This window comes from Aplysia californica, unplaced genomic scaffold (assembly GCF_000002075.1).
Source record: "Aplysia californica isolate F4 #8 unplaced genomic scaffold, AplCal3.0 scaffold00114, whole genome shotgun sequence".
NCBI classification, from domain to species: Eukaryota; Metazoa; Mollusca; class Gastropoda; order Aplysiida; family Aplysiidae; genus Aplysia; species Aplysia californica.
The window spans coordinates 1107879-1133285 of NW_004797384.1; the positions used below are offsets into that span (position 1 = coordinate 1107879).

Here is a 25407-nt window from a genome sequence, read left to right on the forward strand (position 1 = left end):
GAGGAGGTATACCAGTTTAGGAGCTACCTTCTATTTTTATTAGCTGGTTTTCATCAATTTTCATAGATGGGTGACGGGAAAAGACGAAGATAACATGTGTTAAAAGCAGAGAAATGGATGGCGAACCATGGTTGCAGAAGTTTGTTTCAGATTTTGACACTTAAAGAAAAGTTTTTCACTCTTCTCCCATGGGAAAAAGCTTTGGCAGCTGTCTTATCTAGTCTGATGTATGGGCTTCATTTCAGGTCCAGAAGAAATACATCTGTGGTGTAATGGCTAGGCTTTTTGCCATCAGGTGCCAGAGATTTGAGTTTGAACCCCATGTGGGGAAGTATCTCCATCTTTTTGTTTGGACATTGTATCCCTCAGCCAATATTTGGCCCTAGCAGGCAGGGTCAAAACAACCTGCTATTTAAATGATGTAAATCAATAATGTCTATGGGTACATAAAACATTAATAATTATTATTTCAGACCCAGACGAAACTTGAGGAAAGTTTGCAGACCTTGAAAGAGAAGGCTGGAGAAATATCTCAACTTCAGACATCAGTAGACCAGAAGGAAGAGTCCATCAGCGCATCACAACAGGAAGCCGAGAAGCTCAAAGAAGCCCTGGAAGATCAGAAAAATGAATTGGAACAGGTGAAGTTTATGCCTTATTTAATTGTTCATGATTTTTCTTTTGCGCTTGCTCTTCATATAACACTTTTATTAGTTGTAGTTAACTTATTTCATGGTAAGATTTATACAATAGATTAATCGTTCATGATTTTTAGTTTGACGTATTGTATCTTTGTTTTGTGTAAAACTGTTTTGCATAAGAGAGAACTGATTATCCATTTCTGTATGTACATTGTATCTGTACTTAACTCTTTTTTTAGTTTTAGTAGAGGTTTTCGGCGCTCGCAACTGCATAAGGTCATACGAGCGCCAGAAGATTAGAGGTGTTACTAGAGAGTAACAAACATAAAAAAGAAGACGGGGAGATAAGGTCGATAGATGTTTGATAGGAAAGAAGAAGCAGACCACACCAGAGCACCTGCCAACCACCCACGTTTCTTAACTCTTAAAAAACAGGATTAATAGCTCATTTTCACATTTCTGGTCAGCAAGGCTTATATAAACCACTATTCTTGGTTTGGGATGTATAGGAATATAGTTGTGCACATGTCATATTGAAGGAAATGGCATGCAGAAGTAGAATAGATGAAAATCATGAAAGTATGTCTTGTCTTTGTGGAGGAAAACATATTGATCGAGTTGATGCTGTGCGTCTTTTTACTCAAACAATCAAAACAAACGTTCAGAAACAAGATGTCCTGTAAATTGTGTCAAAATGACATTTTTGCTCTTTTTTCCCTTTGTCCAGACCAAGAAATTGCTGGAGGAGAAGGGAGCGGAGCTGGAGAGTGTCCAGAAGGCGATGGGAGACTCGGCCGAGGTGTCTCAGTCCGCCATGGTGCAGAAGGAACAGCTCCTCAATGAGCTCAAGTTCAAGGCCGAGAAAGTGAGGACTAAAAGGGGTGCCACCACTTACTTAAATATGATTATGATAATAATGACAATAATAATAATAATAATTATTGTTATTACAATATGTGATATTTGTACCGCTCTCTACCCGGATTAAAGAACAGGGGCTTTGGGTGCTTTACAAATACAGGTAGCAACAAGTGGACAATACATTGCAGTCTGACGAAAAATCTATGTATATATTTTTTTTAAACCCTAAAAACAAAAATGACTTGACCTGGCTATTAAATTAATGAAACTTCTTTTGGAAATAACAAAAACTCTAAGCTGGAATGCTGTTTGTCTAGATAGTTTGTTCTGCATTTTTTCTTTTGTTACAATTATTTCTTTGTTTCTTTACCGATGTGATATCTACTTTTTTTTTTCCAAGGTAATCCAAACACTTTAAAAAAAATGTTGTTAGAATTAGGAAGCAGGTCTTTGTTTAAGTTTGAGACCTGCCTGGAGCAGTCGTTTGTTTGAAAGTGTTTGATGTTGTGTACACCCGCTGGGCTGAAAAAAGATGGCATGTGCATGTCAGATGATGGATACTAATCCTATACAATTCTACACGTTTTTATTACATGCAAAGGAAATGTTGATCGGTCTCTTTGTTCTTTGTTTGCAGCTACAAGCCGACCTGGACACAAAGTCCAATGAAATCTCTGACCTGGAAGCCCAGCTGGCCACGTCCAACAAAGTGTTTGATGAGGAGGTGAGAATTTGATGATCATTGTGTTGTCTGACATATGTCTGCATATTTTGTTCCTTGGATTTCCCTTATTCTTGTCTGACATCAGAATTTTATAGTTTGAATTTGGGAGCCCTAGTGGCCTAGAGGTTAAGGTGTTCGCCTCTCAATCGAAGGTCTCGGGTTCGAATCTGGGTAGCGACGGAAAAATTTTATCTGAAATTGTCTCCTTTCACCCTCATTCCTTCTCTCTTGCAATATTATGTCGTCTTCTTTCGTCTCCACTTTTTTCAATCTCCCCCACACCCTCTTTGCCCCTACTCTGGGCTCCTGACTGTTTCTGCAGCCTTTCTTCTGCTACTTCTTGGCTCCTTCTTACTGCTGTCTTTCAGCCACACCCCTGATCTTCAGGTAGGAAAGATCTACACATCTCGGATAAGGGCGAAAAATCTCGGAGGTCCCGTGTGCAAGTTGTGCACGTTAAAGTTCCCTGGTGGTCGAAAATCTAAAAGAGTAGGCTTTGGCCGCCACCCGGGCAAAATCCAAAATTTCCTACCAATTGAAAATGTTTGGTGTGTCCTGCGCGCTCATATGACCTAATGCAGTTGCGAGTGCCATAAAACACTTACCACAAAAAAAAATATTTGAATTTAAGGTGGACGAAGGCCTCAAGAGGTAGACTAAGAATTTCTTACTTTGAGAACTTTTTCAGATAGGCAAAAGAGAAAAGACCAGAGTAATTTTTTTTTTTTTTTAGAGCATTCTAGCTGAGAAATGAAAGGCGAAGAATGATTATTGCGTTCCACTACACATAGATTTGTGCAGATTCTAGTGGATTGTGTAGAGATGGTTGTAGTTGCCCTTTTATTTGGAAAACGTTAGTCTCTCATGTGTCTGTAAAGAATCTACTGGATTGTGTTAAGATATTCGTATTAGCCCTGTTATTTGGAAAACATTAGCCTCTCATGTGTCTATACATAATCTATTGGATTGTGTTAAGATATTTGTATTGGCTCTTTTATTTGGAAAACGTTGGTGTTACATGTGTCTATAAAGAATCTATTGGATTGTGTTACGATATTTGTATTGGCCTGGTTATTTGGAAAACGTTAGTCCCTCGTGTGTCTATAAAGAATCTGTTGGATTGTATTAAGATATTTCTATTGGCCCAGTTATTTGGAAAACGTTGGTGTCCCATGTGTCTGTAAAGAATCTTCTGAATTGTAGAATTGTATAGAGATGGTTGCAGTTGCCCTGTAATTTGGAAAACGTTAGTCTCCCATGTGTCTGTACAGAATGTACTGGACTGTGTAGCTATGTTTCTGTCGTGCCCCACAGAGACGCTGTTCGGATGACCTGAAGTCCCAGGTGCTGGAGAGAGACGGGAGACTGGAGGAGGAGAGCAGGAAGCTGGCTCAGATGTACGGGCTGGGATTTGTTTTGTTTTTACACAGTAAATCTTGGGGGAACTTTGAGAACTTGAACAGATGGATGAAAAGGAAAAGACCAGGATGACATAAGTTTTATTTAGAGCACCCAAGCAGGGAAATAAGTAGCCAACAATAACTACTGATATTGTTGGTACCTACAGTTAAGGAATGGAGTGGGGGGTTGTTTTAAAAAGCCGTAAAACCCTATACTACTACTACTACTACTACTGTTTTAAAAAGAAAACATTTTTATGTTCATATCTCTGCTCCAATCTATCTTTTGCCTTGTTGCTTCAGTCATTTATTCATCCATGTAGCTTCATTATCACTGTATTGCCATAGCCTGGATAAGCCTGGGTTTTATAACATCGAGTATTCTTATTCTTCTTTTTCTTACAATACTTAAGTGCTAATATCTTCTCTTCATTTGTTGCTGCCAACCATCCTCCTCCTCTGCTGCCACCTCTTCCTCCGTCTCCTGAGGTCCTCTTTGTTCAAAAATCTTTAAAATGTTTTGTGAGTAGGTTTTTAGGGATGAAAAGATTGCTTCTTACATAACAGCGTCAGAATACAAAATCTATTTTGTTAACAGCTGAGAAGTTAGTTGTACAAACAATAACATTTTGAAAAATAAAAACACCATTTATTTAGAGAGGAGAAAGTGCGAGACGTGGAGGGCAAACTGACTGCCATGTCTGAGGAGAAACAACGCCTGGAAGGAGAACGGGAGGAGCTGGTGGCCAAGATCGAGGCTGGGGATGGAGCCAATGAGCTCATCAGTCAGATGAAGCAGGAGAACGTGAGTGAGATGAGGAAAATTTCTTTGGTGTCCGACTCTAACCATGTACCTGCCATACTAGGCTATTTTTAAAAAAAATTATTATCTATTATCTTCCAGAATTTCTCAAAATTGTTTATGGGATGTTCTTTTTACTTATTTTAGTATCACCAGATGTAATAACAGTTGTGAATAACATAATAATAGACAAAAGAACTGTTTGACCTAATTTAGGGGACACACGATTCGAGTGAACATCGATGATGTGGTTACTTATTCAAGGATTTAATGGTAAAGATTGACATTGTTATGCTCTTAGCACATACATGGTTTCTTGAAAATTTTTTGGCATGAATGAGCCCCCTCTTGATTTGAAAGGTGAGAGAAGATGCAAAAGTTAATCCTCATTACTTTTTTACTATGGGTTTTATAGAGAAGCTACGGATTGATCTCAGCAATGGTTAGAATTAAAAAGGAGTTGACCTGTTTCTTACTGTCATGCGGTTAAAGCAATATACCAAGGAGATATTGTATTGTTGTAATTTAAACCCTTTGACTAACATTTCCTGTGCTTCGCCTAGAACTCTTTCAGGCCTGCTGAGATCATCAAAGTGCCATTTAGCGGTAACTTTCATACATAGTTGTCAGTCATGTTATGTAAAAAATCTCCTTTTTGCCCTCTAAATGAAGTTAAAACTATGGGGCTTTTTAGGGTTAATGCCATTTTCACTATCAACATTTTTTTTGTTCAGACTTCAATAGGTGTTACTTTGTCAGCATTCTTCTGCCAACTACAACTCTACTGTTTGTATAATGTCAGTGTCATTCACTATTTTGTTTGTCCAGATGTCCAGCAGGTGGAGTTTTTTTGTCTGTCTGTCTTACGTTTTTGCTGTTCTGAATAACTTATATGATATATGTTGATGCACTTTTCTTTGTAGTCAACTTTTTGCCTGCATTAAATAACCAGCACCGTGTCGATTTGCTTTTCTTTACTCAAACAACAACACCAATAACAGACATCCTTGCAAGAGAAAGTGTCAGCCCTTGAAACATCTATAGAGAGCCAGACGAACGAGCACTCTGCCAAAGAGGAGAACTTGCATAAACAAGTGCGGGAGGTCAAAGGTCAGCTACAAGAGGCGGAGGCCAAAGTGACGAAGCTGGAGGCCAGCGTGGAAGAAAAGTCGACCAAATTGAACTCAGTACAACAGAAACTGCAAAGTGTGGATGCGGAGCTCAAAACGAAGGTGAGGATTTAGGAATGTTAACTGTAATTGTAAATCTTTAGTTTTAGTTTTAGTAGAGGTTTTACGGCGCACTCAACTGCATAAGTTCATATGAGCGCCTGAAGATTAGAGGTGTTACAAGAGAGTAACAAACAGAAAAAAAGAAGAAGGGAAGATAAGGACGATAGATGTTTGATAGGAAAGAAGGAGCAAACCACACCAGAACACCGGCCAACCACCCTCTGTAAATCTTTTACTTTCCCCATCAACACAAGACGGAAAAGGTAAGAGGTTAAAAAAAGGTGATAGAAAGAAACCTGAAAGTAAATGAAGGGCTAATTGTTAGTGTTTTTTCTTCAGTAAACACAATTCAGATAGTTTAGGAGGCGGATGCTCTAACTGTTACTGTCAGGGCAAACTGAGTTTAAGTGCGTTGCAACATCGCAGCAGACAGACAGAGTAACCTGACATAAATCTTCCCCCTAATGGAAATTAAACTCGTGTCTTCTGCATGCAACTATGAACAGTGTAACTGCTACATTGCAAACAAAGGAGAAGGCATATATATAATATATATATATATATATATATATATATATATATATATATATATATATATATATATATATATATATGTATGTATAAAGAGAGAGAGAGAGAGAGAGAGAGAGTTTCCTGTGTTTGTATTGTTGCAGTTCAGACTGAAACAACACATTTATCACCTGATTACAAACACACACACTGTTCCCTGTATCTATATAGGCGGAGCTGCTGTTAGCCTCAGAGGCTGCCAAGACCAGTCAGAGAGTGGACCTGGAGAATCACATCCAGACGGTCAACACATCCCTGGAGAAAGCCAATGTTCAGCTCACCACAGTGAAGGGACAGCTCGAACAGGTCAGTGTTTGTTTTTTTATCATAAGCTGTACAGTAATTTTCCTTATGGAGATTTCATCATTTTGTTCATATTTAACCCCTGATCTACAGCAAGCAGCTACCAGTGGCTCGCAGTGAGAACTGCTGTGCCAGTGAGTCGCTGGCAGAGGCCCGGGCAATGTCTTTTACGACGATTTCCATGTTAATTTTGTTTTTGACCTTTTACTGGGAGTTCTTTCATTTTGTCAAGTTCGAGTGGGTGTGGCACGTTTGTCCCTTTGCCCTTTATTTGGCTGAGTGGCACATGCCCCAAAGTGATTCTATGAGATATGTCTGGGTGTGCGGTCTAGACACTAATATTACTAGTCTATGACTAGAATGCTCTTACGCACATTCCTATTACGTTTTCTCTCACAATATATACCCACATGTTTGCCAAAACATAAAAAAAGTTTGTATTTATGTGCTTTGGGGCAGGGCCTTTAATGGGTGTCAGGGAAAGAACTCAGGATAATATAAGATTTTTTAAAGCATTAAAGCAGAGAAATGAGTGATAGACCATAATTAACGATGTCTGTTTCTGGTCCATGAAGACGGTAGGACCTTTGAAAATGTTTAACTATTTTAACATGTATATTTTCCCCACAGGCAAACACAGATGTAACTTCACGCAAGGAGAAGATTGCACAGCTGGAAGGGAAGCTTGGGGAACAGAAGGAGAAGTTGTCTCAGAGCAACAAGAGGGCCAACTCTCTGGAGAGGAACGTCAAAGAGAAGGTAAAGAGGTCTTCCTATTCTTTTTCTTCCTCCTCCTCGTCCTTTGTGCCTTTCTTCAATTTTCTTAACATTTTTTTTTTTGGGTCCCTTGTCCTGACTTTTAACCTTACAGTGTGAGGGGTGTTTTACCCGTACAATTTTGCATGTTGAAAAAAAATTGTTTGTGCCTGATTCAGTTTATTAAGGTTAAAAAGGGTTTTATTAGTCATGGTTTTTGTTGCTTTCAGTCTATGTAAATGATGAACAATATGGTTGGGTTATTTTCCTTTCTTGTGGCTAAATTCTGTTTTGTTTATTTTTTTACCTCTAGCTTAGACCAGTATGGCTAATTTAATTCCTCATCATACTGTCTTGTGAAAATGTTACACTGTAAGTGTTGCAGAGATGAAAGTTTTAAGGAGAAACAAAAAAACAACACAACATACTATAAAGCTTTTAACATGTATTTCATTCTTGATATTGTTTTAATAGACATTTTTAAAAACTGTTCGTTTGACTTGTTAAAGATTTGTGTAGAGAATGTTTGATTCCTTAAGTCATGTGTTTCAGTAAGTGTTTAAAATCTCTTGCATTAAATAAGGAACAGTTTTGTAAACCCAATGTTTTCTGTTTCTGCAGACAAGTGGCCTTAATGAACTGGAGAAGGAGAAGAAAGAAGTGGAAGAGACACTGAGCACTACAAAAACAAACCTGGAAGAGACGAAGGCGAAACTTCAAACAGCTGAACTACAACTGGAAACAGTAGGTCTTCTCATAACCCCCTTTTTTTCTCCTATATTTTGGTGTTATTATGTCTAAGATAAACATGAAAGTGAGAAATATTGTCTTGTTTTGCTCCAGATAGGAGGGTCATGTGACTTCACAACTCTGCAGACCGGCATGTTCGTTCTGATTTATTTACTTTGTCCCCCTTCTGCCAACTGCTAAAAAAAAACCCATCTGCAACAGATGTAACAGCACCTTGCTCTTGGCGGAAGTGCAGAATTTCCAGATGAATAAAAAAATTCAAGGTTCTTGAAATTGTTTAGATCCTAACTTTGGGCCGATTGCTGTATGCCTGTGACTAATATGGATGAAGAGCAAATTATGATTAATTGTAGACAGGCATCTTTGGCTCTTTGCTGTCATATTCAAAAGACATGTTGGCTTCTATTGATTTGAATTACTTTACTCAGTCAGTTAGGTCCCTTTGTCTAGAATGCTGACTGACTTTGTCTTATGTGTATTGAATGTTTCTGAGAAGTACTGGTTGGTAGACTTGGAATTTGTGGTCTGTGAATGTGTGCGAAGATGTTCAATAAATGAATGAATGATATTAAAGGCAAAATGCTTAAAGATGTATGAGGTTTTATTTAGAGTATATCTGCCTGTCTGCTAGGGTGCTGTGTCCCTCTCAGCCCCTGAAGGCCTTGACAGGCAGGGTTGTAGCAGCTCGGCCCCAAAGGAGCCAAAATATGTCGATGGGACGTTAGACATTTTTATTGACAATTGCTTTTGCTGACCATACAAAATGTTGTGCTTTTCTTCCCAGGAAAAGAAGACAAGAGAGTCGGAGACATCAGAGTTGTCAGAAAAAGTCGACAGACTGAATACAGAGAAAACAGAATTGCAGGAGAAGCTGAATTCTACCGTGAGTTTGTGGGGGGAAAAGAGTTTGAAAATCTGATGGAAAGCAAAGAAGTCAAAAAGAAATGGTGCTGAAAGGAGCCTGCATGGGATGGCCAATGATACAAACAATTAGGAAGAGACACACTCTATGTTTAGGGCTCTTGAATTGATTAAAATAAAACCCTGAACATAATATTTTCATGGAGAAATTTAAGGCTGAAGAGGCAGAGTTGGGCGTACAATAACTTTCTCATCAGGAAAAGATGAGGTTAACATAGGTTTGGGGAGCATCAGAGCAGAGAAAGAGTGGTATTCTATGATCAAAATGTTTTTGAGAAATACTGGCAGTTGAACTTGGAATTTATGGTCTGTGAATGTGTGCATAAATGTTTGCTAAATGAACGAATGACATTGAAGCTTAAAGATGTATGAACACTTAAATGATTAGTGTGCTTAAGTTAATAGCATACATGAAAGTTCTATAAATATAGAAAATACTTTCCTTAAAGTTGAAAAAATGAATGCATTTCATTTTACAATCGGTATTTTTTTCCTTTGTAGTATTGCGGACAATACAAGGACAAAGTATAGAAGCCAAAAACATGCATGTTTACAAGCTGAAAGGACCAAAGCGCGTAATGTCGTAAAGTCAAATGTTCGTCTTCGTTGTTTCTCAGAGTTCCAGTCTCGCGGACACTGAGAGGAAACTTTCTGACAAAAGTGCTGAATTGGAGAAGGTGACCAAAGATTTGGAGAGTACACAGGCGGACCTGAAAACTGCACGCACAGATTTGACACAGGTACTGAGTTGTTTTAGTTATAGTTTTACTATATGCTGGAAACCGATATCTGTGGTGTCGTGGTTAGTCTCTTCACTATTGTGTGTGGGAGTGTGTGTATGTGTGTGTGTGTTTAAATGGCCTCACAATAAATATTTTTGCTTTTGATTTGCCAGTGTGTGGTTGTGGGTGTGTGTGTAAATGTGTGGGTGTGTGTGTATATGTGTGTGTGGGTGTGTGTTTGTTTGTTTAAATGGCCTCACAATGAACATTTTTCTTTTGATTTCCAGTGATAGTTCTGCATTGTAAAATACTTTGAGCCTTCTAGTCTTTACGTGCAATATAAATTCACATAATGTTATTACTTTTATTATTACAATTTTTTATTTTTTTAAAATCATTCTCCCAGAACAAAGAGAGCCTGAGCGGTCAAGTTGCCTCACTGACCACAGAGTTGGAGAAAGAGCGGAGTGCCTCGGAAGCTGCCCGGCAAGAACTGGAGAAACAGGTGAAGGGAAAGTTGTACCTTGCATGTGTATGTGTGAAGAGTGACAGAGAGAGAGGGGGAAGGGGAGCTGAGAGAAGGCTGGTGAGAGAGAGAAAGCCTACGTGTATGAAGAGTGAATGAGAGAGAGAGGGGGGGGAGTGAGAGAAGGGTGGTGAGGGAGAGAGAGAGAGCATACGTGTATAAGGAGTGAATGGGAGAGAGGGGGAAGGTGAGAGAGAGAGAGAAAGCTTATGTGTATGAAAAGTGAGGGAGAAATGGAGGATGAGAGAGAGAGAGAGAGAGGTCACACTTTATGTCATCTTGCCACTTGAGACAAGCCAGATTTGTTCTAAGGAGGTTGGTGAAGAATCTTTTTAATATTCTTGTTTTCTTTCGAAGTGGCACCCCCCCCCCCCCCCCAGAAGTCATAATAAATTATTCCAAGCTATCTGTGTCATATGTGTTTTTTTGTTTCTTCCAATCCTAACTAGTTCCCCGATTTTGGTGTCTACAGACATGTATTTGTGTTTCCCAAAATCCTAACTTGTTCCCAGATTTTGGTGTGTCTACAGATGTGTGTTTGTATTTCCCAATCCTAACTTGTACCCGGACTTTGGTGTCTACGAATGTGAGTTTGTGTTTCCCAATCCGAATTTGTTCCCAGATCTCCATGTCTGATGTGTGTTTTTGTCTCTCTCCCCAGGTGTCCACTCTGAGCACTGAGAGGAACAGCTTGAGTGAGGAGAAAGTGAAACTGGTCAGTGAGATCACGGACCTCAACAACCAGGTCAAGCAAAAGTCCTCAGAAATTGACAGCCTGAAAGGGGAAATGGAAAAGGAGAAGGTGAGAGAGAGAGAGAGCACACCCTTTTTTGTTTTAATCTTAGTCAGAGTTACATGGCATTTGCAACTCACAAATAAGTCATATTTAACGCTGAAGATTGGGGGTGTTACTAGAGAGTTGTTATACAAAGATAAAAAGGAAGAGAGATAAGGATGTTACATGTTTGATAGGAAAGGAGCAAATCACACCAGAGCACCCACCAACCACCCACACCCCTTTTTGAAAATGTTCGTTGATTTTTAAAATAAAGAAGATATAGTAAAGCTGCAACCTCCTCCCCCTCCCTCCTTTTGTTAGTGATGCCTTTCTTTTTCCCCTACCCTTAATTACAGTTACTGTGTCAATGTGCTTCTCTTTACTCATACAAAAACCTCCCTGCAAAATTCAACCTTTATCATGGTGACTTGCGGTATAGTACAACTCAAGACTCATTTTTCAGAATCAGTTTGCGTCTCAAAAGTCAGATTTGGACAAAGGTCAAAAGGAGAAGGAGGCTGAATGGGAACAAAAGGCAGAGGCTTTGAGGCAGGAAATAGCTGCTGAGAAGGTAAGGGTTCGTGACTGACTGAATCATTACGGTTCCCTCTTGTGTTGGCTACTTGCATACTGTATTGTAAAGATTATGCATAGAGTTCCCTTTTGTGTTCTGTATTGTAAAGTGCATGGAGTTCAGCCTTGTGTTCTTTTTTGCAAAGTGCATAGAGTTCCCAGTTGTACTGATGTGTATTGAGGGTGTCTGACTCCAACTGTATATCTGCCAGATTAGGCCAAACACTTTTTTTTATCACAAAATATGGTATTCACAACCGTGATTATGATTGGTGATACTGTAATGTGTAATAAGAACACCCAGTGCGACATTTTTAGCAATTCCAAAAGGTAATAAGGAAGACATTATATTTTTCCCACTTTTCTGAAGATTGATTTCAAGCACATACACGATTAGAGTCAGACATTGATGATATTTTTAAAAAATATAATAATCTTGTTTGTGTTAGGATATGTTTATGTTCTTTGGAGTGATATTTATCAATGTTTTTGAGGCAATGTTGAGTGAGTGAGTCTTGAGAAGGAAAATAGAATAAGAGGAGTATGAGTGTTGTTTTTGTGTGGGGGTTTGGGGGGGGGGGGATGCGAGTGAGGGAAAGAAAAGAGACAGACAGACAGACAGAGAGACAGACAGAGAGAGAGAGTTTTGAAAATACTTATATAATCACAATGAACTTACAACGTGCTCTTTTTTAATCTTTCAGAAACAAGTGGAAGAAAAAGAAAAGACAATTCAAGATTTCACTCAGAAGGTAAGTCAACTTTGTCTCTATTGATAAACTGAGTCCTTTTACTCAATGTCTCTTCTCTGTAGAATTTAAAACAGCCTAACAATAGTGATATGATTTGTACCATGGTATCGTAAAGATCATGCTTGTAGCTGTCAAACAAGGTGTTCAGTAATCCAGTTGGTGGGTGAATGACAGTACCGCTAGTAGGTCCTGTTTCTTTTATTTATTTATTTTGTTTCTGTCCGTCTGTCTTACTTTCCCCTATTAGTAAATGATTGTTATTATGTTGATATGCTTCTCTTTAATCAAATAAACAACAAGGAAATAGAACCCAACTTAAAACACTTACAGGAAGATGGGCTTTTGATCAACTACTTCAAGCATTCATTGGATTATATTTTGTTTATATTCCTGCTCAATATGCCAAAAATGGTATGTCGTTTTTGTGAACATCTTTTGTGAAAACAACAGCTTAAAAGATGTTACGGAAAAGAGCGACAATAATGATAATGATATATAGATAATTATGACCAAATCTTTCATTGAATTTGCACCATGGCAATGAAGGAGCTCAAATTGGTTCATTTTCAATTCTGTCCTGATATGTATGTTTCAGTGAAACAGTGTGTATTCATCCAATTACACTGAGATTGGATACTTTTAATTCCTTTTCATAGGTGGTTGGAGAAGCCACTGGTAGGTCCAACTTTTTTTCTTTCCCTCTGTAGTTTCTGTCTATCTGTCTTGTTTCTTCCCTGCCCTAAATGACCAATATTGTGTTGATCTTCTTCTCTTTCCTCAAACTCAAACGATAGCATTTTTTCTTCTGTCTTTGTGAAGGTCTCTGAGTTGGAGGGTGTCAAGTCAAGTCTTGAAACTGCCAAGCAAGAGCTGGAAAGCCAGTCAGCAGAAAAGCAGAACAGGATTGATGCTCTGGTAAGTTGAAGGACTTTTATATTGGAAATTTACACTTTTTGTAGGATTCACATGCTGTCAATGTGACTGACATAATCTTATTTTACATGGTATGGCATTTGTTGCTTTGTGAAAAGGCTTTCCACCATTGCCTGCAGGAGACAAAAGTTTGATTTCTGACGGAGGAAATAATAAAGGTGCCTTCAAAGTCCTTACTGGTGAATTTCCAAAGAACCATTTATGCAATTGTGGTTTGACTTATAACATTAGAACTGTGCTAAGAAAATAAGTTGAGTGGGGGGGGGGGATAAAAAGGATTAGAAAGTAATGAACATGAGGGAGAAAAGGAAGAAAAATGTTCAATTTTTCTGCAACTGCTAGTTCGGAAAGAAATAGAGAGAGAAAAAGTATTGATATTTAAAAGTTACTGTGTAGATTTGTTTTAAAGTAACGCAGTTCTACTTTAACCCTTAAGATTCTGGTCCCTGATAAATGTTTGCCCGATAAGCGCAATCCCGCGAGGGAGACATTTGAGAGCAACTGAATAAAAAAAATATTCGGAAACTATCCCATTTTTTTCCCCTTTCGAACGATAGCTGATAAGCAAGCAGCTGTTCGCAAGTTCATTCATAATAGGTGTGAAATCTGGAAAACTCTGGAAAAGTTATTCGATTTGGTGTAACTTCCAATCTCAGCGTCTCTGATCTACCGACGAGGGGATAATGGGATTATTCGTGTGATCGTAACACTTATTCATTGATCGTATCAGTTTGCTATAAAAGATGAGGTGTTTCCCTGACCTTCCGCGGCACGCTCGTGTGACCAGTGCCTGGCCCCGGTGCCCCGCGGCACAAGCCCGCAGGCGACGTAAGTGGGTCATCGATCGATAAGAGCCTTCTTCCGGTTAACCCCGCAGGACTAGAGTTAATTTAAAATGTTTAAATTAATTTCAGATGCAAGACAGGGACTCATCAGAGAAGAAGCTATCAGAGTCTTTGCAAACTTCAGAGACCAAAGTAACAGAAGTGTCTGCTCAACTGAAGGTAAGTTAGAGCTTGGTTAAGAGCACAGAGAGACTCTTGATACTAATACTTGGTTTTTGTCCCTTTCTGTTTTGTCTGTAACTTACATCACAGGCAGGTGTAAATGATGCAAACTCTTGTTTTTGGGGTCCCCCCCCCCCCAGTTTCTGTGATTATGAGCACACAAAGGCTAATTGTGCAAAAGATGCTTGTTTTATCTTTTTTCTTCCCATCATACTTGCAAAAGTGACGGAAACTTTGTCAAGGTTTGCTGGATTCTCAATGTGAAGGTGGAAGGACTGTCCATTTTGTCTGCACTGTTGTTTTAGTGATATGTTTCTCTTTGTAATAATAATAATAATAATAATAATAGTCCTTCTGTCAATGTCTGACAATGACCGATTCATCTGCAGGGGAGAATAATATTTCTTTTTAAAAAAAGAAATAAGGCTTAAAAGGGCTTACTTTGCTTCCTTTTTATTCAAAAGTTACTTTCTGTTATTTCAGAGCACGGAGGAGAAACTGAATGTGCTGGAGGTGAAGAATGAGGAGATGACCTTGAAGCTGGAGCAGCGAGAGGAAGAACTGAAGACCCGCACAGACGAACTGCAGGCTACGAGAGACAGAGAGACGGAGCTCAACAACTCTTTTGAGCAGCTTAGTGAGGTCAGTAGGTGGTTGGTCATGGTGGTGGTGGGAGATGGGTGGTAGGGAGGGGGAGAATGAAGTGTTATTGCATTTGAGTGAATAAGGCATAATGCTCTCCCTGGAAAAGTAGATGGCAAAAGAGGCAGATAAAAGCCAAGAAGTACTTACTCAGAGAACTTGAATTGATGGGTGATGTTAAAGACAAGTATAATGTAGGTTGTTTTTTGTTTTTTAGATCATGTGAGTAGAGAAATTATTGGTGAACCGTGATTTCTGATGTCTGTTTCTGATCTTGCACTTGAAGAAGAAGAAAAAACTGTTCCATTTGGGATATTGTTGCATTTGATAGTGAACCATGCTTGGCCATGCCCTACGGGGGTATCAGTCTGTGGTTCTGGTATAGAGAACCCTGGTTTTATTTTTTTAATGTCAGTAAGATATTCTTGCTCCAGGTTTGGTTTGTTTTTTTTGTTTGTTTTTTTTGGGGGGGGATTACAAGTTCTCCATGCTCATGGCTCAGTCCATTTGGAAATGGATGTTTATTTCCAAGGTCTTACCTCTTCAGTTACCCAACAGTGTATTTTTCAAGCATGGCGTACCAAGTTGGGAGTTTTGTGGCCTGATTTCTTGTTTCAATAAGCCAAAATAAGAAGGAGTGAAGTTTTTATATTCATTTTGTTGCCTTTTTTCAGATCCGTGGTGCTATGAATGCTCAAATGTTGGAACTGGATAAAGAAAAGAAAGAGGCTGTGGATGCTAAAGTTGATCTTGAGCAGAAAAAGGTTTGCACTTTATTGGGATTTTAATGATTTTTAAAAATTTGTCTTGTCACAGTAAATGTGAGTGGAATGTTTTTTGGTAAAATTGTCTGACCTGTTCAATATTATGGTTAAATATTCACAAATCGTATGTTTCCTTTCACAAAAAAGGCTCTGGTGAGATGTAGTGTGCTGTGGTATGCAGTCTCGGGGCAGACACAAGGAGACAAAATGTTTATAAAACTCTATTCTTTCTTATCTGTGCTCATCTCTGTTAACACTACTTCAAATAGCAGGTGTGAAAAGTGAGCTTAGAACCCGAGAAAACAGAATATGAATTATTCCATTCTAATGAAATCAATTTATGTGTCTGAGTGTTTATAGAAGCAAAGGCTGTGGGTTGATCTGAAAAAAAGTACTATGTTGGTAATTGGAGGACACCAGTGGTGGTTCCTACTTCTTTACTTTTATTTATTTTTTTGTTTTTGTTTCTGTCTGTTTGTCATACATTTTCTTGCAATAAATTACTGTTATTGTGTTGATGTTGTAAAGTTGTGAAGTGCATTGAGCATGCTGTAGAGCATGGATGTGTGCTGTATAAATGATTTTCTTTTTCTTCCTCCTCTTCTTCTCCTCCTCCTCCTCTTCTTCTTCCTCTTCTTCCTCCTCTTCTTCTCCTTCTCCTTCTCCTCCTTCTTCTTTTTCTTCTTCTTCCTCTTCTTCTTCTTCTTCTTCTTCTTCTTCTTCTTCTTCTTCTTCTTCTTCTTCTTCTTCTTCTTCTTCTTCTTCTTCTTCTTCTTCTTCTTCTTCTTCTTCTTCTTCTTCTTCTTCTTCCTCTTCCTCCTCCTCCTCCTCTTCCTCCTCCTCCTCCTCCTCCTCCTCCTCCTCCTCCTCCTCCTCCTCCTCCTCCTCCTCCTCCTCCTGTGCTTTTTTGCACAATAAAACACACGAAAAAACTACAACAAGGACCATCCACCCACAGGCTACTCTGGAGCAGGAGCTGTCGCAGGTGAAGAAAGATCTAGCAGAGGCCAGCTCAGGCAGGGATGAGTTTGAGAAAGAGGCTGTTAAACTGAAGGCGGCCTTGGAGGCTGAGCAGGACAGCAAGCAAAAGGTGAGGGCTTGTTCTAAGCTTTCTATCAACTGTTGAAAGACAAAGGCAAGATAAAAGCTGTTGTGGACCACAGACGAACAGATAAACTAAAAAGTACATCTGTACTTGAGTTTGCACCTGAAGATCAGGATTTTGGGCCCAGGGAAAATACAATTTCACTGTTATGTTCTTGTGCTGTCTTTCTTCTCTCAGTTTGATCTTGGTATTTTGCATTCATTATTTTTGTTCATTTGTCTCAAGTCTTTTACAAGAGACCAGTTTGTAAGATTGTGTTGCATTTGTTTCGTTCTGTTTTGTTTAGAAAATCTAACTTTTTCAAAAAGACGCAGGCTTGAAAATGTCACAAAGGAATCTCATGTTGGAGAAATATTTTTCAGAGTATTTCCATCTTTCTATTGGAATGTTGTGTCCTACACACCTCAGTTTGTTCCAGGTAGGTAAGATCGAAGCTGCCCATTTTCTTAATGGTTTAAATTGTGCGGGGGGGTCTCAAAATATTGGCAATCATTTTTAACAATCTTCAAAGCCTCTATTATGGATGGATGGAAAGCATCATTGGTAGGTCCTGTTTCTTCACTTTCCCTTGTTTGCTTCTGCCTGACTGTCTGTGTCTGTCTTTCTCACATTAATTCATTAATTGATCATTATCGTGTCATTGTACTTCTCTTTGCTAAAAAACGATAACCAACTATTATCTTTTGTTTTGTACAGGAGGTCACCACTTTAACCCAGGCCAAAGATCTGCTGATTCAGCAGAAGCTGGAAGTACAGACCCAGCTGGACTCACTGCAAGGGGAATCTGGCAGACTGAATGAGGAGCTGAAGAAGATGAAGCAGGAGGCAGATGACGTGCAGCAAATCCTACGCAAGGATAACTCGGTGCTACAGGACAAACTGGTATGTGGTTTTTTTTCACAAACTGTTAAATCTTCAGGGACAATTTATGCAAATTGTACAGACCAACTTGTATATGTGTTCAGAGATATAATTTATGCAGCTTTCACTATTTGGTATGTCTTCAGATGTCTGTAGAGATAGTACGAGGCCAACTGGGGTCTCTTCGAAGATATTCAAAGACGAACTGGTACTTCTTCTGAGATAGTATAGAACAAACTGGTGCTTTTTCTGAGATAGTATAGAACAAACTGGTACTTCTTCTGAGATAGTATAGACCCAAACTGGTACTTTTTCTGAGATAGTATAAAACAAACTGGTACGTTTTTTGAAATAATAGAGTCCCAATTGGTATGCTTTTAGAGGTTGAACATGACGAACAGGTAGGTCTTTAGAGATAGGATTAGACAAGCCGGTGCATTTTTAGAGATAGCGCAAGGCATACTGGTTTGTGTGCTAACGTAATATCTCCAAACTGCTTCCCACTGAGCTTCCAAGAGGGTGCTAGATAAGATTCATGTTTGGAAATTTCAGGAGTAGAAATATGTTTAACGAGTGGCTGTTTGCTGATGCAGAAAAATGCTAATGTGGAATAGAAATGTACTTTAGCTGTTTCTCAAAAGTGGCTGAATGTCGATGAAAAAAAATGCTCATATGAAATTGGAGTACACTTTGCTTTTTTCTTAAAAGTGGCAGTGTCATAACGTAACAAAATGCTAAGATAACAATGCTGCCCAATCCTTCTGTATTAATGTTCTTTCATGTTGTGTGTATGGGTGAGTGCACATGACTTTTGCCGCACCACCGCCATTGTAAACGACCGACCGAGATATATTTCTTTCTGCGAGATGAATAAAGTTGTCATTGTCAATTGTTTTTCCCCAGAGTTCGCAGCAGACAGCGTTTGATGAGTTGCAGAAGGAGAAGGATGAGGCAGAGGCCCGGGCTGAGATGCAGATGTCGCTGCTGAGTGAGAATTTGACCACTGTGCGGACTGATCTGACCGTCGCTGAGAGCAAGGTCGATGAACTGACGCGTCTCACCGACCAGCTCAAGGGGGAGAAACTAGGTATCTTTATCTTTCTGTTTGGTGTTTGCTATTACTCATCAAAGAGGCCTCTGTGGATGTTTGTACTTTCCCTTGCTGCGATGAATCTTGGATGTTGTTACAAACGGATGAGCACAAATTTCATTTTTTCAAAGCAGTAGCCATAGGAAATTGATAATACGAAGTAGAAATTACAGATAAAAAGGGTAGAATAAAGTAACAGGTCCTCCCTCCCCTCACCCGAGTACACATTAATGTGGAATAGGGGGCATTATTCCAGTACATTTGTTACCCAATTGTCCAACTTTGTCTGTCTCCTGTGATGTAGCCTGAAATTTGAACATTACAAAATTCATACATATTGAAAAGGTTTCGTGTCCCACAGAATTCACTGCATGAGTGCTTGCAATGTTTGAAATTATGGACAGTTGAAGGGTGCAGGGTGTAGGTCCCTATTCATTACTTCCTCTCCTTTTTCTCCGTCTCTCTGTCTTGCGTTTTCCCATCACTAAATGACCCTTATTTTGTCGATGTGCTTCTCTTACTCAAACATACAACTCAATTGTTGGAAATATTCTTGACTTTGACTTTTTCTTCTTTTCAGAACTTGAAGCGAAGCTAGAGAATAACAACGATGAGAGGCGTGTGCTGGTAGAGAGGTAAGCTCTTGTGTTTGCAATGACGCTTTATTGCTTGAGACAGTCTGAACAAAGTTGTGTAAGACAAGCACCAGTCCATGACAAACACCAGTAAAAATGACCGTTTCCCACTTCTCTTCTTATGTTGTTTTTATATTAGAATGACCCTGTCCAAGACAATCACATGTACAAATGACCGCTTCCTACATCCCTCCTCAAGTATATTTTTTGTATCATGGCACTGTCCTAGACGGCCACCTGTCCAAGACAATAAGATAAGATAAGATAAGATACATCTTTATTGTCCAGATCCTGGCACATTGGTTTGGTGTTTCACCACATGTACACACACACACACACACACACATACACACACACGCACGCACGCGCACACACACACGCGCACACACATGCACACACGTAGGCTTACAATCACATGCATAATATAAATGAGCAGCAATATAAACAATAATAATTGTAAGCTAGATACACACTCAATGTTATTTTGATGCATGCTCTAAGGTCGTAAGTCTACTTATACAAGATGGTTAAGATGGAAGCATTTTGATAGAAAATGGTAAAAATGACCTTCTGTATCTTTCCTTGTTACAGATCAGAAGCTTAGGTCTTTTACTTCTAACTGATGTTTTTATTTGAGGGAACAAGGGATGTTTGTTGTCTAAAAAGATAGAATTAATTATATTAATTAATCACCTGTACAAACAAACACTTCCCCCCTGTTATTTTTTTTATCATAATGACACTGTGTAAGACGTTCACCTGTCTGAGACTAAGGCAACAACTTTTCTCCTTGACATTACACACACACACACACACACTCACACACACACACACACACACATACACACACACACAGGCGCACACACACACATACACACTCACACACATATTCCATTAACAAGCTTTCTCTCCCGTCCAGATGTGTGACCAGTGAGAAAGAGTGTGAGAAGCTGCGGACAACCGTGTCCGAGTCTCGGCGTAAGCTGGAGGACACACAGGCCGCGCTACAGGAGCTCGGCCGGGAGAACCAGACACTACAGGTGAGTACTCAATGCTGATACTGGCTGGTGTAGCTTACTTTTTGTTTTGTCTTTGTTGTCGTGGTTGTCATCGTCCTCCTCATCATCCTCCTCCTCCTCTTGTTGTTGTTGTTGCTGTTGTTGTTGTTGTTGTTGTTGTTGTTGTTGTTGTTGTTGTTCTTCTTCTTCTTCTTCTTCTTCTTCTTCTTCTTCTTCTTCTTCTTCTTTTTCTTCTTCTTCTCCTTCTCCTCCTCCTCCTCCTCCTCCTCCTCCTCCTCCTCCTCCTCCTCCTCCTCCTCCTCCTCCTCCTCCTCCTCCTCCTCCTCTTCTTTCTATTTCTACTTATTTTTCTTTCTTCTTCTCTTCCTCCTCCTCCTCTGCGTGACAGCCATTTGTGATCATGATTAATCACTCATGTCCATGTTTGAATGCTCTTTAAAAAAAGCACCTAAATTCTAGTTTTATACTTATTGACTTATTACTTGTTTCTCTCAATTCAGACTGTTGTCGTCCAGAAAATATGAAGTGCTTCCAAGCTGGCAGTTTTATATTGCTTTATAAAAAATTGTTTTCCCTCATCCCTCGCATAACCTGATCTTATATCCCCAGAATTGGTCTCATTAGCCATTGCCGAAACCACAAGTCATCTTAATCCTTATTTTTTATGCTTTTTTACTTTCACCTGAGAAATACTGTTCTTTGCCAACGCCTTATTCATCGATTTATTGTTTCACTTAAGAAATTGGTCATTGTCACATATTACGAACTATTATGTCCCCAGATAACAACAACGAAAGTTCAAGGACGTAAATGGGCGGACGACAGCGAAGTGTCCGAGTGCAATTCCTGTGGGAAGAATTTCTCTGTCACCGTGCGGAAGGTGAGGACTTTTGTTGTGCTGTGGGGGTCATTGTTATTCTATCTTAGCTGTAGCTGGGAGCTTAGGGCGGAGAGGGCTTTTGTGGTCCTCCGTTCATCACTTAGCCTTTCTTATCTTGATTGACCTTGGGGATGTTTAGAGGATGCTCTGTTGGGGTCTGTTCTCTGTGCTGTTTATGCTGTGAGCGAATCGTGTGAATATGTATGTAGAAATATACATTGGCGGCATGCTGTTGATTAATTGTACTCAGAAAGCAAGTTTTTTTTTCAAGAGAGAGAAAAGACTGTTTCATTATTTTAACAAACCTACATTATGTATTTTAATCATGCTTTATGATTTTAATTTGGACAAAATATTACTGGAGCACAGGAAAACAATACGTTTTTAAGAAACTGCAATTAAATAAAATTCCAAAATCTTGGGCTAAGAATATCTGAACAAATGGCTAATGATATAATAAATTGTTCGAACAGCATTTTCATTCTGTAGTCAAGCTCTTCACTATTGTACACAGCAAGTGTGAGTTCAATTCCCAGATGGAAAAATTCAGTTTGTCGAATATCTCTGCCTGCCGGCTGTGTGTTGTATTCCACTTTGCCCAGGTTGACCAGTACAGGCAGTCAGAACATCCCGCCTCTTAAATAATTTGTATTGTGTTGATGGAGGTATAAAATATTCACAAGTGCGTTCATGTACCTCTGTGCTTTCGAGGATGAATATTTTAAAAAACCAAAATTTTGAAAGAGACGCAAAACTCATACCAGACGTGGAGCAAAGCTGGTCATTTATTGCTTAGTCTTTGTCATTTTTGCCCTTCATAATGAGTCTTTGCAAGGTTGCCTGTGTAGATGATTGGAGGGAACCATGTGTAGATTCTACTTCTTTTTTTTTTTATTCTGCTTTTTATCTGTCTGTTTTGGCGTCTCTTGGTTTTTCCTTGCTCTAAATGACCGTTATGTTGTCAATGTGTTTTTGCTTACCCATGCAAATCTAAATTACTGTTAATGGGCAGTTAGCAGGTGCTGTGGTGTGGTTTGCTCCTTCTATCCTATCAAACATCTATCATCCTTTTCTCTCCTCCTCCTCTTTTGTGCTTGTCACTCTCTTGTAACACCTCTAATCTTCTGCACTTATAGTTATATGACCTGATTGTGTTGCAAGTGGTGTAAAACTCTACTTTAAAAAAAACATTAAAAATTACCAAATGTGCTTCTCTTTTCTCAGATTCAACTCAAACTCTCCAAACTTTCAAAGTTGTTCTTTCTTTTGTTTGTTTCATCCAGCATCACTGCAGGAACTGTGGCCACATCTATTGCAATGAATGCTCCAGCAAGACAGCTCAGGTCCCCACAGCCAAGAAACCAGCTCGTGTTTGTGACTCGTGCTATCAAGAAATAAACTCCCGGAAGTGAACCAACTCCCCTCGCCCCGGCAAACCCTGACTCCCTCCACCCCACCCCGCGCCACCCCACAAACTTGGGAATACACTCCTTGCCTTTACCCCACCCAACCCCATCCAACTGCACAAACTTGGGAACACATTCCTTGCCTATTCCCCCACCCAACTCCAACCATCCTCACCCTATCCCATCCTACCCTGCCCAACCCCAGCCCACCCCACAAACTTCGGAACGCATTCCTTCCCTTTATCCCAACCCCAACCAATCCCACCCCACGCCATCCACAGACCTTGGGAACACGCTCCTTGCTTATCCCCTACCGAACCCCAAATAACCCCACCCCTGCTCACTCCATTTCCTTATCCCGTAACTTATTCCTCTAATTGCATCAGTGATGACATGTGTTTTTTCATGTCCTCTCATTTGTCCAGAGCTTCCCAGCTTTTGAAGCGTTAGAAGTGACGCATGATGCCGTCTGTGTGAAGCTCAAAGCTTGTCACATTCCCAATATTCTTTCCACTTTTGTTTTACTGTGAATACTCTGTTGGCGCCCTTAGAGAGAGTACTGTACTGTTAGTGAATATGTTGGTTTCTGGTGCAAAAACATCTGAAGCTGTAACAATAATAACTGATAATAATTACATTTATATAATGCATATTCTACAGCCTGCACTTGGCACTTTACAACTATTCTCTTTTTATACTGGTAGTGCGCGGATAAGGTACTCAGATGGTCAATGTATGGTATGTCCGTCCGAGAGTCAAATAGGGATCAGAACTGTGGCAATCACCATTTTTGTGTGTATTGAATTTGTTTCGAGTTTGAATAAGGACAAGCGCCTTGACACATTAATGGTCATTTTCCTGGAAGAAAAAGTAAGAAAACAGAAACAACAGAGGGAAAGAAAAGAAGTTTGAACTACCAGTGACGTCCTCCAGTCACAAGCTTTTGTTTTTTCTTTTCCATTTTTTGGGAATAATAAGAAACCTCTGAAGGTATTATTTGTTCACAGCTCGCTACCTTACCACTATCTGTTTGGACACTGGTAGAAATATTCTTGAGTTTCAGTTATCAAGAATTTCTGTCTTTGATCATAATGAATTAATATTCAAGGGCCTATACTATACATGTAATAAATCCGCTGTCACTTTCAGTGCTGTTTTTAATGATTGGCTCAAGAATATCATCTTTTTCAAGGATATATCCACTGCGGTTTCCGAAAATTGTGTGAATGGTTCATTTTAGAGTTGTCAAATTTTATTTGTAGGCCAGTGAAATGTGCCTTGGGACTATACTAAAGGCAGGAAATCGTTGCCAGTACAAAAGATATTTAGCAGCAAAAACTTGCAGGTGAATGGTAATCAGTGAAACAGGAAAAAGAACCAATGATGGGTACTGTGATCTTTCCTTTTTGTGTGCTGTATCGTGAAGACTTTATTGTTTGCTGAAGCAGTCTAGACAATGTCCATTTTCCTATTCTTGTTACTTTTTTAGTCCCCGAGTATTGTCCCAAACACAGACATCTGCCCTATTTCTCCCAGTACTGTGATGCTCAGTTAATTAATGGATTATCTTTTTGGCATTGTCCTTTTTTAAATACTGTAACCAGGAAATGTCCTGTTTCGCATTCAAATTTTTCACTGCCTTCACTAATGAAAATTTACAAAAGAATTGTCATGTATGATTTTGACAGTCTGTTTACGGGATCTTGCCTTAGATTTCCTGGTACCAGTCCAGTTAATGCTGTCGTAAAAAACAGCTTGTAATTCTTTGTATTCAAAAGTTTAATTTAGATATTAAAATGCTTGTTATTTTTCGCTCAGGTGACTGCCTGCCTCTGTCCCTCAATATGTTACCATCAACTTTGCCATTGTATTCTGGTTTGAATATATATAAACGTTGTTTCCAGCCCTTGGTTTTTAACCACTTTCTGCAGTCTCAGTAATTGGTCTTTGACCTTTGTTCTCTGGCGTAGCTCCGTAGGGTATTGATTCCTGTCACTTTTGATTGGTCAGTTGAGCTTTCTTATCTGTCAGTAATGTTATCACTTTGTGTGATAAATGAAAGCAATATTTTTGGCGACTTGGCATTAAAAAATCTGTGCTTGCGCATTTTAATGAGTTTGTGAAAGTACAATTTTATACAGCGTTAAGGGTTGTGAGCTTTAATCAGATTTATTCCCTTCAGATTGTTTCACTTCACCATTTAAAAAATTTTTTTTTAACTTTTCTTTTTTCTCACTTGTTTGCATCAGGGCCATGCTTGTCTTTCGTTATAAAATGTGAGGCAGAGTGGTAAAATCAGGTGCTCGTCAAAATAATGAAAGTCAAGAAATTTGCATTTTCCAGCAAGTTTGGGAAGTTTTATAGCATTTTAATTTTGTTATTTGGTTCAACACCTTTCATGCCCATTAAAGAGCACATTTCTGTGTAGATTTTACTGAAACACGTTGATTAAAGGCAGAAGAAATGCAAATTTCAATTTCCACGGACTCTCAAGCCAAAGAAATAACTCAACTTTGGCGGCCATTTTCTCCCTAATTTTACCTCTGAAACCAGATGACCCTCTCCTCCTTCAATCACACATTCTCGACTTCTATTCAACATAGATGGATATTATTTTCTCCCAAAATAAGGAAAATGGACAGGCCTTAAGATCATGCCATCAACTCCATATGCCCAAAAATTGACGAGAGCCTGATTCCATTGTCGTGCCACAAATAAACTTTGATCTGCTTCTTTTCTCTCTCTCTCTCTCTC

At 39.2% G+C, this 25407-nt stretch overlaps 1 protein-coding gene across 1 annotated transcript in view; it reads left to right on the forward strand.

Annotated features, from left to right (window-relative positions):
• Positions 1-24765, forward strand: part of LOC101848654 (early endosome antigen 1) — a gene marked incomplete in the record, with an annotated part of 47732 nt that extends 22967 nt beyond the window's left edge. The window contains 26 exon segments of the mRNA XM_005095835.3: positions 474-641; positions 1369-1506; positions 2140-2226; positions 3541-3623; positions 4284-4431; positions 5430-5660; positions 6402-6536; positions 7164-7292; positions 7911-8033; positions 8824-8922; positions 9578-9700; positions 10089-10187; positions 10870-11010; positions 11450-11557; positions 12264-12311; positions 13131-13226; positions 14159-14248; positions 14735-14893; positions 15568-15657; positions 16616-16747; positions 17459-17644; positions 18527-18710; positions 19294-19348; positions 20268-20388; positions 21149-21247; positions 22531-24765. Of these exon segments, the coding sequence (XP_005095892.2) occupies positions 474-641; positions 1369-1506; positions 2140-2226; positions 3541-3623; positions 4284-4431; positions 5430-5660; positions 6402-6536; positions 7164-7292; positions 7911-8033; positions 8824-8922; positions 9578-9700; positions 10089-10187; positions 10870-11010; positions 11450-11557; positions 12264-12311; positions 13131-13226; positions 14159-14248; positions 14735-14893; positions 15568-15657; positions 16616-16747; positions 17459-17644; positions 18527-18710; positions 19294-19348; positions 20268-20388; positions 21149-21247; positions 22531-22659 (3201 nt within the window).
• Positions 24766-25407: the final 642 nt, after the last annotated feature.